This window comes from Xenopus laevis, chromosome 1S, assembly GCF_017654675.1.
Source record: "Xenopus laevis strain J_2021 chromosome 1S, Xenopus_laevis_v10.1, whole genome shotgun sequence".
In the NCBI taxonomy this organism is placed as follows: Eukaryota; Metazoa; Chordata; class Amphibia; order Anura; family Pipidae; genus Xenopus; species Xenopus laevis.
Genome location: NC_054372.1, coordinates 131,293,506 through 131,303,550, shown reverse-complemented (window position 1 = coordinate 131,303,550; position 10,045 = coordinate 131,293,506). Strand labels below are relative to the sequence as shown.

Here is a 10,045-nt window from a genome sequence, read left to right as displayed (position 1 = left end):
TGCTGAATTTCAACCTATTTGTCTTGCACATTAATAACAGTATTCAATTGTTTCATATACAGGCCCAAAAGATGGCAAGAGGAAAACTTACAAAAAAAAGTTTATTTTTTGTTTATATTTCTCCTGAAAAAACACCGTTTACACCTCACTGCTAAGGACAGAATGATAAGAGGAAAAAAAATAAACAAAAGAGAAAGAAGATAAGAGTAAAAATAAACTACATTTATAACAACCCCCCCCTAGCTAAGGGCAGGGGGGAGGGGGGAAAGCATCAAAAAGCCATATCTTGAGTTTAGAGCAGCAGCGAGGAAAACAATGTCTGACACCTTGAATTTAAAACATAATACATTATGCAAATATTTTTTTTTTTTCCATAAACTTTAACTGTAAATTGTGAGTAGCTCATGAAAGCAGACTTAGGTAATAAAACAAGGGAAATCGCCAAAAGCACATGGGAAAGCAAACCAGCACAAGAGGCCAAGAGGGTCACTGAAAAGGCTGTTAATTTACTGCAAAGTCTTTGCAGAATCACAGACACAATGAACTTATTTATAAATGCTTAACACATCACTCTTATGAGCACTGCCCAGTTTTAGCTGTAATAAGGCCTTTAATACAATGCCAACATACTTCTCATTCTGGTTAGAAGAAGGGTGAAATTGGGTAAAAAAAGTAAATTTAAATAATATTGCATTGGTCCATTTAACCTTACAAAACCCCAACTATCTTCAGAATTCAGAAGCATCAAAGCAAAAGATGCACCTCAGGCTAGGTCAGAAATTCTCACTTCATGGTGGGTGGTTAGAAGAATGAAAACGATAGATCATTATGAATTTCTAAGAAGGATGTCGGGTATGTCACTTCTTCCTCTTTTTAGAAGGATTTGGAAGAGGTGCATGGCCTTTCCTCTTTCTGTTTCCACTTTTCTGTTCCTCCACTTCCTCATATAGACTTTCACGGTCAGCTGTAAAAGAGAAGTCCCATAAGAATCACTAAACATGGCAGTAAACAGACAACTATAACTTTGAAAGATCGTTCATTTCAACATAACAACCTTCAACTAAACGTTCAGATTAAAATAAGCGGGGAAAATCAGCCAATGTTATGACTATTAATTGACAGAAACTGCACAAAAGTTATGTCTGAGAAATAGTAGGAACGGTCACTCATGAATATCATCAGGCAATATATGCAAAGATATTATGGTTAGCCAACAGAAATCTTCTGACCAGTCCGATCAACTAAACAATCAATTACCATGGTATAAAAAAAAAACCAGTCAGGACAGTTGTCCACAGACTATTCGAAAATCATACAAAACGAAGTTTCACCAGATTTACGAACAACAAAGATATTACACCATTATATTTGAAGGACTGGTAACACGCAACTTTGACTTTTTTTTTTATACATGTGTAAAAACAAAAAATTTTATTCTAAAAAAGCTTATCTAATTTCTGTTTAAACATGATTGTTTTTGATTTATACACTTAAAAGGTTGCCCCCATGGTTGAACAACAAATGTTTTAATATAAACAGTAGTTACATTTCTTAAGCAAAACACATTCTACTACTGAAGGGTAAAAGTACATTATATTTAAATGCATACAAAACTGGCCTTGTTCATTGTAAATCATCCCTTTCACATTGTATGCTCATTAAATGGATTATCAAGCCTATGGCAAACAGGCAATATCCACATGAGAATAAATACTGCATTAGTCAATAAGCCACCCCTCCCTCCCTGGCTTGTTCAAAACAGGATATGTATTTCCTACAACAGGGGTCCACAACCTTTTTTTACCCATGAGCAACATTTAAATGCAAAGAGTTGAACAGCAACGCTATCATGAAAAATGTTCCTGGGTGCTGCAAAATAAGTGCTGTTGGCCATTTAGTAGCCACTATGTGGACTGGCAAGCTACAGGAGGTTCTGTTTTGCCAGTACAATGGTTTTTTATGCAAACAAAAACCAAAAAACTTGTTTCCAAGCCAGGAATTCAAAAATAAGCAGCTGCTTTGAGGCCACTGGGAGCAACATCCAAGGGATTGGTGAGCAAGATCCAAGGGATTGGTGAGCAACATCCAAGGGATTGGTGAGCAACATCCAAGGGATTGGTGAGCAACATCCAAGGGATTGGTGAGCAACATCCAAGGGATTGGTGAGCAACATCCAAGGGATTGGTGAGCAACATCCAAGGGATTGGTGAGCAACATCCAAGGGATTGGTGAGCAACACTTTGCTCACGAGCAACACTTTGCTCACGAGCCACTGGTTGGAGATCACTGTCCTACAACATACACTGGTTATATCAGGCAGTAAGCAATTGGGAATGCCAAAAAAACTGCAAAGTGGAAAAGAAGTATAGCCACCTGATGTATCCATGAAGAGCACCACAGTAGTCAAATTGACTGGTATGCCACAGGAACAATAATCAGAGGGGTAAAAAAAAAATAGAACATTAAATCAAACTAACCTTTTCTGGCTTCCTCTTCTAGTTCATCCCAGTCCTTTCCACTCTCCTCCTCACTGTCTGCGGATTCTTCACTGTCAACTGTTACAAAAAAGAAATGGTACATTACAGTGCTAACATCCATTCATTTACTCATTCATCAACTTTCAACTGCATTCCCATATACCGGAATCCTCTGTCTCATCAGAGTAATCCTCATCGCTGTCCTCCTCCTCCTCTTCTTCATCCTCAGAAGGATTAAATGTCTCATCATCTAGTTCGGACTCTGAGTCACCTTCCGCTGCATCACTGCCCTGTATTAAAAACATTTCCAATTAAATAAAATACAAACTATATTTAAAAAATAAGTTACAAATGCAAAACCCACTCTCACCTCTCCATCTGGCTCTAAAAATGACCAGCCACCTTGCTCAAAGAAGCCTTCAGGGTCATCTACGATAGTCTTCATAATTTTCGTCCAGTTTAGTGACTGTACACCTTCAGTATATTTAATGTCACAGGAGCTGCAGGGAAAAGGTTTCAATTAGAAAATTGCAAAAATAATTATTTGAAATAATTTTTAATAATCTGTGCTATAATAAGCACAATATCTTAAAGGTCCGGTAACATATCAAACACCAATAAAGTCACCATATCCTCATAATTAATACAAAATTTGGATCCTATTGAAAACAACATTCTCCGATTTACTGAAACCCCTCAGCTAGATAGCAGGTGTAAATTCCAATTGTTTACATATTGTTTCATAATGTACATAGATGTGGCAGTAAGTTGCTCACCACAGTAATAATAAAATAATTCACAACCACTTATAAAGCAGATGCTGAAGGCGCATTTACACGACCCATAAATGGCTGTCCCCTGCCTTGCATCTCCCGTTTGTCCCACAAGAGCAGAAACCCAAATAATCCCACTCTTGCATGAACCCCCACTGGTTCTGTTCTATTGCACAGAGAAGCCACTGCAGTCCACACCCCAATAAACCTGCTTTTGGAACATAGTATATGAGGGTAATGGTCAAAGCAAACTCCTACTGTCTCATAGGTATTCATATTAAAAGCTACACGAATATTAATTTAATTTGGAAAAGACTTTAGAAGAAAAAGACAAGAGAGAGAAACAGCAGCACTGCATGAAAATCTTTCATATCCCATGAAATACTTACTTAAGCCATTCCTTGATGGGGTCAAGGGAAGCCATGGGGATTGCATTAATCATGGTGACTTTCTTGCCGTACTCTTTATAAACAATAACCATGTCAAAGTTTTTCAGATGAAACTGCACTCTCTCAAAGTGTACAAGCTCCACCTCATCAAGTGTTACAACAAATGGGGGCTGTGGGGGAAAAAATGATCAGTTACCTCAAAAGAAAACTATAGCCCCGAACAATGTAGGTCTCTATAAAAAGATATTGCATAAAACAGCTCACTTGTAAAACCCTGTTCCGTGTAAATAAACCATTTTTTATAATAATATACTTTTTAGTAGTATGTGCCACTGGGTAATCCTAAATAGATAATTGTCATTTTAAAAAATAAGGGCCACCCCTGGGATCGTAGGATTCACAGTGCACACAAACAAGCCATACATGTTAGGTCACATGAGCCAATTAAAAGACAGTTCTGTGTTTTGCTTCCACGCTTCATTCCTTTTATAGAGTTGCATTATTTCTGGTCAGATGATCTCTGAAGCAGCGCACAGACCATCACGAAAAGGTGGTTCAAGACAAGAGATGTAAAAGGGCAATATTTACAGACACATAAAAAAAAAAAAATTCTAGTTTGTCAAGATTCTTCAATATGCAACTTAATTTGATATTCACTATATGTTGTTTAAATGTTCATTTTGGGGATAAAGTTTTCCTTTAACATTTCTATATTTATCTTAGCACTTGACCATGTATCACAGAAGCCAATGCAGTCCCTTTTTGAACCAAGTAAAAATGGTAGAAACCATGACCAAGCTATGAGCAATTTTGAGAGACATATGTGAAGCTGGGTGAACTGAAAAATGAAGGTATAGCATCTCTCCTTTCAGTTGGGAGTTATGCTCTGTAAACAGTATTCTATCACAACTGTTAAATGTAAAACTATAGGTAAACTTTACAATTTACCTACTTTACATAGAAGACTAAACTTACCCACTCTGTGGTGTTTACCAATGAACTGCTGGTGGGCTGAAGAAGGCAGGTGCTTCGGTATGGAGCTCCATTGAATCTATTACAGAAAAAAAAAAAAAAAAAAAAACACAACTCAGCCAAAACATCCTGTGAGTTTTAAACCTTAGTTTTGTAGTTCTCTCTAGCTATTGTCCATATACCAATCAAATAAAAGGGTTTTCTACTCCGGAAAATCCTTTTCTAATAGGCCCGAACTGTCAGTGCAGACGTAAGGGGTTTTGTCTTGATTCACCTCTGGAGGCAGGACAGAAAGATTGATGCCTCTTGGCTCCTTCTCCTTAATATAAGTGCTGGCTCCACCATCTTCCCTCAGTTTGTTTGTAAAGCTTAGATGGTGGAGATAAGTTTAGAAGGAAGCCAAGTGACAACAGAAAGGAAAGGATAGCGAGAAAGATGTCCCTGTGCCCATACTAAATTCAGCCTTGGTGGAACTTACTGCACTGACAGTTCGGGACTACTAGAAAAGGATTTTCCGGTAAGTAGAACACACTTTTTTCTCTCAAGTCGGCCCTCCTGTCAGTGCAGACGTCAGGGGACGTCCAAAAGCTGTCCCTCTTATAGGGTGGATATCTGCATAGTGTCTCTGCTTAATTACTGTGCTGCTGCTTGCAGAACTTTCCAGCCAAACGTGGCCATTTGAGAAGCAAAAACATTTAACTTATAAAACTGAACAAAAGTGTTTGGTGAAGTGGCTGCTTTGCAGATTTGCTCTGGTGTTGCCATGTTCTGTAGAACCCAAGATGTGCTTTGTGCTCTGGTAGAGCGGGCTTTCACAGAGAAAGGTCAGTTTGTGAAATAGTTTCCTCTTTGTCATTTTGTGGCCTTGGACAAAATGATGGTAAAATAATCTCTTCATTCAAAATGAAAACTATATACCACCTTTGATAAAAATGCAGGGATAATTCTCAGAACTACTTTATCTTCATGGAGGACTAGCCAGGGCTGTTTACAAGAGAGTGCTGCTATCTCTGATACTCGCTTTGCGGATGTTATTGCGATAAGGAAGGTGACCTTGAACGACAGCCACTTTAAATCACATGTTGCCATCAGCTCAAAAGGTGGTTGTTGTAGAGCCGAGAGGACTATTGGCAGATCCAAAGCTGGGGTCGGATCTCTTACTGGTGGTCTCGTCCTGATTACACCTTTGAAGAATTGTTGTATTGCAGTATCTTCTGCCCACTGTACGTGAGTTAGTGCAGATAGTGCTGAGACCGGAGTCTTGAGGGTACGTAAAGCTAGACCTTTCTTGAAGCCATCTGTGAGAAATTCTATTACTGATTGAGTAGGGACATGTTCCCAAATGATGTGACGCTGGTCACACCAGCTTTTAAAAAGCCTCCATACTCTATGGTAAACTTTAGCAGCAGTTGGTTTTCATGCTTTTAGTAGGATATCTATTGCATTCTGTGAGAAACCCTGTTGCATCCACCATTGGGCCTCAACAGCCAGGCCGTCAAACGGAGTATAGCTAGGTTGGGATGTCTGATAGGTCCCTGGGTGAACAGATCTGGGTGATATGGGAGTCGCCATGATTTTGCTATGGACAACTGTACTAGATCTGAGTACCAAACTCTGTTGGGCCAGTTCGGTGCAATGAGGATTACTGTTCTGTCGCTGTGCTTTATCTTCTGAATTATCCAAGGTAGAAGCATTAACGGTGGGAAGGCATATATTAGCATGAAATCTCAGGGAGTGACTAGGGCGTCAACAAAGGCTGCCCCTGGGTCCCTTGAACTTGTGTTTTGAGGCCAACATATCCACCTCTGGCCTTCCCCATCTTTGTGTCAATAGAAGGAAGGTGTCGCTGTTGAGTGACCACTCCCCGTGGTCTATGGTTGTTCTGCTTAAGTAATCCGCTTCCCAGTTTTGGACTCCCGGAATGAATACCGCCAAAATTATCGTCACTGTCTGTTCTGCCCAGGTCAGAATGCGTGCTACCTCGTTCATTGCCCCCCTTGTTGCGAGTTCCGCCCTGTTTGTTGATATACGATACAGCTGTGGTGTTGTCGGACTGGATTCTGACTGGTAGGGAGGTTAGTAGCGGTGTCAAGCCCTCATTGATGGGAAGAAGACTCTCCTGTGGTGACCATATTCCCTGAAGATTGTTTGCTCTGTAAACTGCTCCCCAGCCCGAGGCTGGCATCTGTCGCGACGATCTCCCACTGGGGAAGAGCTGCGGCCTGTTTGTAGGTTCTGCGATAAGGTCCACCATGTACATTTTTTGCATGTTATTTCCTCTATTGGTATCACTTGTTGGAGGTCCTTGTGATCCATGTTCCAGTGTGCTAGAAAATTTTGTTGAAGGGGTCTCATGTGGAACCTGGCAAATGGAATGGCCTCTAAGGCCAATACCATGAGGCCTAGAAGGTGTAGGCAGTCCTCCGCTGACCTTGTTCCCCGTGTCAGGAATGCATGAGTTGCGGAGATCAATTTGGGGATCTTTTGCTGGGGGGTAATGACACCTTCTGTGTGACTGAATTGAATAATAATCAGAGGAATTGAATTGTCTGGCAAGGCTTTAGACAGCTCTTGCGGTTGTTGAGAAGCCACCCATGTTGGTTGAGTACTTGTATGCACATGTCTGTATCCCTGGCAGATTGTACCTCTGAATGTGCCATGATCAGTAGGTCATCTAAATACGGTATGATATGTATTCCCAGGGATCTGAGGTAGGCCACCACTGGAGTTCGTATTTTGGTAAAGAGATGTGGTGCAGTACAAAGTCCAAAAGGCAATGCAGTGAATTGGTAATGTTGTCTGGACACAGGGTGTATGGGTATGTGGAGGTAAGCATCTTGTAAATCTACTGAGGTCAGGAAAATATTTGGCTCCATGGATGCTATCACTGATCTTATGGATTTCAACATGTGGTTTAGTGGTTTTGGAACGAATCTTCCTGGTGGTGAGGGGAGAAGGGAATTCTGTAACCCTGTTGAAGAATAGTGATCACCCATGTATCGGTCACATGAGTCTCCCATTCACCCACGTATCTCTGCAGTCTGCCACAGACTGCCCCCTTCTGCTGCTTGATGGAGTCAGGTGGAACTGGATTTGCCTGTGGTTGGTTTCTTTGTGTTCCTGTTCGGATGGTGCCAAGCGGGTCTACTGTGTTTGTTACTCTGGTCCGTCTGGGATCACCTGTAGTTGTGAAAGGAACGAAAGGGCTTGGCTTGCGGATTCCATGGTCTCTTGCCTGAAAACTTGTTAGAGTTATCGAATCTCTGTTCCTTTCCTGCTGGTAAGAAGGTGACGAAGCCAGAGTGCTCGTCTTAGTACTACTGCATTTGCAGTTGCCTTTGCTGTCAGTTTGACAACCTCAATGACTGCTTCACCTAGAAATGCCAGAGCTGTTGCTAATTTATATACCTCTAACTGTAATTGTTGGGAGGATGGTGGTTGGCGTGCTAACTCGATGGCCCAGTGTCTAGCAGTACGGGCTAATCCCGCTGAAGTGACTGCTGGTCTTAAGGTGGCTGCAGCTTGAACATAGGCCTTTTTTAGTGTTGATTCCATCCGGCGATCTAAAGGGTCCTTGAATACGGCCTTTTCCGCTGGTAGTGACGTTTGTCTGGAAAGGCCCACGTCTCCCTTTTCTCTGCCCTTAATTCGGTGAGAGAATCTGCCCGTTCCATTGTATTTATATGCAGAGGAGAGCGGGTAACGCACTGTGGCTGCAGTCTCCTAATATTGCTACCAGCTGTCCTGCGCTATGGTGCGAGGTTTTTCTTTGCTCTTGTAACTTTGCGGCTAAGATTAATGCCGTTTGCAAGCTGTAGTCGCGATCAATGATGTCAGCGCGTTCACTACGCGCCCTGTGTTTTGGTGCGTGTAGTCCGCGCACAGTGGTGACGTCAGAGCGACTTCTCGGCTTGCGGCGGGAGATACACTACCGGCACGCTGTGGAAGGGAAACATATTGCCTAGAGACCTGAGAAATGCTGGTGCACACGGATCCCAACTAGTCTGTCTATGTCTCTCGTAGTGTCCCTCCTTTTTAGAGGGAATTTACCTTCAGTTGTGTCAGTGAAGCCTGTGTTACCTATTCTGGGTAACTCTGCTTACCCTGATCATGTTGGCCTTTTCCTTGTTCTGCTAAGCGTGTTCAGCAGAAAATTAACTTCTAATTTTGTCACTATTTAGGCAGCAACAGCGTGCCCCAGTAACAATTAGGCAGACCTTTTCCTTGTTCTGCTATCTGAACAGCTCAGCGTGTTCAGCAGAATAAGAACTCCCACTAGTCCTGTGAGGTGCTCTGGTCGTGTTACACTCCTATGGATAGCTCAGAGTATCCTGAGTGTTAGTAGTAGTCTTCCTTGTGAAGAAAAAATTAATAGGGAAATGAACTACAAAAAAAAAAAATTATAAGCTGTCCTTCACCACCAAAGCAGGACAAAAAACTGAGGGAAGATGGTGGAGCCAGCACTTATATTAAGGAGGAGGAGCCAAGAGGAATAAATCTTTCTGTCCTGCCTCCAAACGTGAATCAAGACAAAACCCCTGATGTCTGCACTGACAGGAGGGCCAACTAGAGAAAAATGTTCTCATATAGTGGCAGCATTATATGCCACAGTACATAATGTGGAATACAAAGCCTACATCTTAATTCCATAAAAATATACTTGTTTTGTTGTGAAACACCTAAATACACAACTAACTGCCCTTAGATGTCACTAAAGTACCTGAATGGAGTTTAACTATGTGAAATTAAAGTGTAAAACATTAACCATTTTATCAACTCTGTAGTCCTGTTTCTGGAAGCCCAAAAACATGGGTTTCGTTTGAATACATATCTAAACAAACAGCACTATGAAGAAAAAGGACCTCAATTTAAACAACCTGGAGCACTATTAATTCTATATTTTTTTTTTTAAAGGGACATGGCACAATTGTAACACTGCCTAGAAAAGACTCCCTGCTAAGAGTCAATAACTAGGTAAAAGGGGAATTAGTTTTAGAAACATCCCCGATCTGACGATAATTAGGGACAACTATAAACTAGACACTCGACAAAGCTGGGGTTTATGCAAACATGGGCAAAAACAAATCCATCAATTAGAAACCCATATGAAAACCCATTTGGAGTTGAGTAAAAGGCATGTGGGAAGGCACAGCAATCAATCAAATCAAAAGTGCAAAATCCTACATGGGGCAAGATGGATGCAGTCAAATAAAAAAAAAAAAGTTTGTCAGCAAGAGACCAAAGAGGTTCATCTTCTTACATGACACTGTGAAAGCTACACTAGAATGGTTTAAAACCAAAAACAGTAATGCCTTAGAATGTTCCGATTTAATCCAGCAGTCAATTAGTGACAAACCTATAAATATGCTGTTCTCTGTCCAACCGGACAAAACTGGGCCATATTTTGCCAAGAATGAGCAAGAACTGGAAGGTC

The 10,045-nt window shown here is 41.1% G+C and overlaps 1 protein-coding gene across 1 annotated transcript in view; it reads right to left on the bottom strand.

The window, feature by feature from the left end:
• Window positions 1–243: 243 nt before the first annotated feature.
• supt16h.S (SPT16 homolog, facilitates chromatin remodeling subunit S homeolog) overlaps window positions 244–10,045 on the bottom strand; it is a 38,840-nt gene continuing 29,038 nt past the window's right edge. The window contains 6 exon segments of the mRNA NM_001090697.1: window positions 244–964; window positions 2,478–2,555; window positions 2,641–2,767; window positions 2,848–2,977; window positions 3,640–3,809; window positions 4,615–4,690. Coding sequence (NP_001084166.1) covers window positions 858–964; window positions 2,478–2,555; window positions 2,641–2,767; window positions 2,848–2,977; window positions 3,640–3,809; window positions 4,615–4,690 — 688 coding nt within the window. The 3' untranslated portion in view covers window positions 244–857.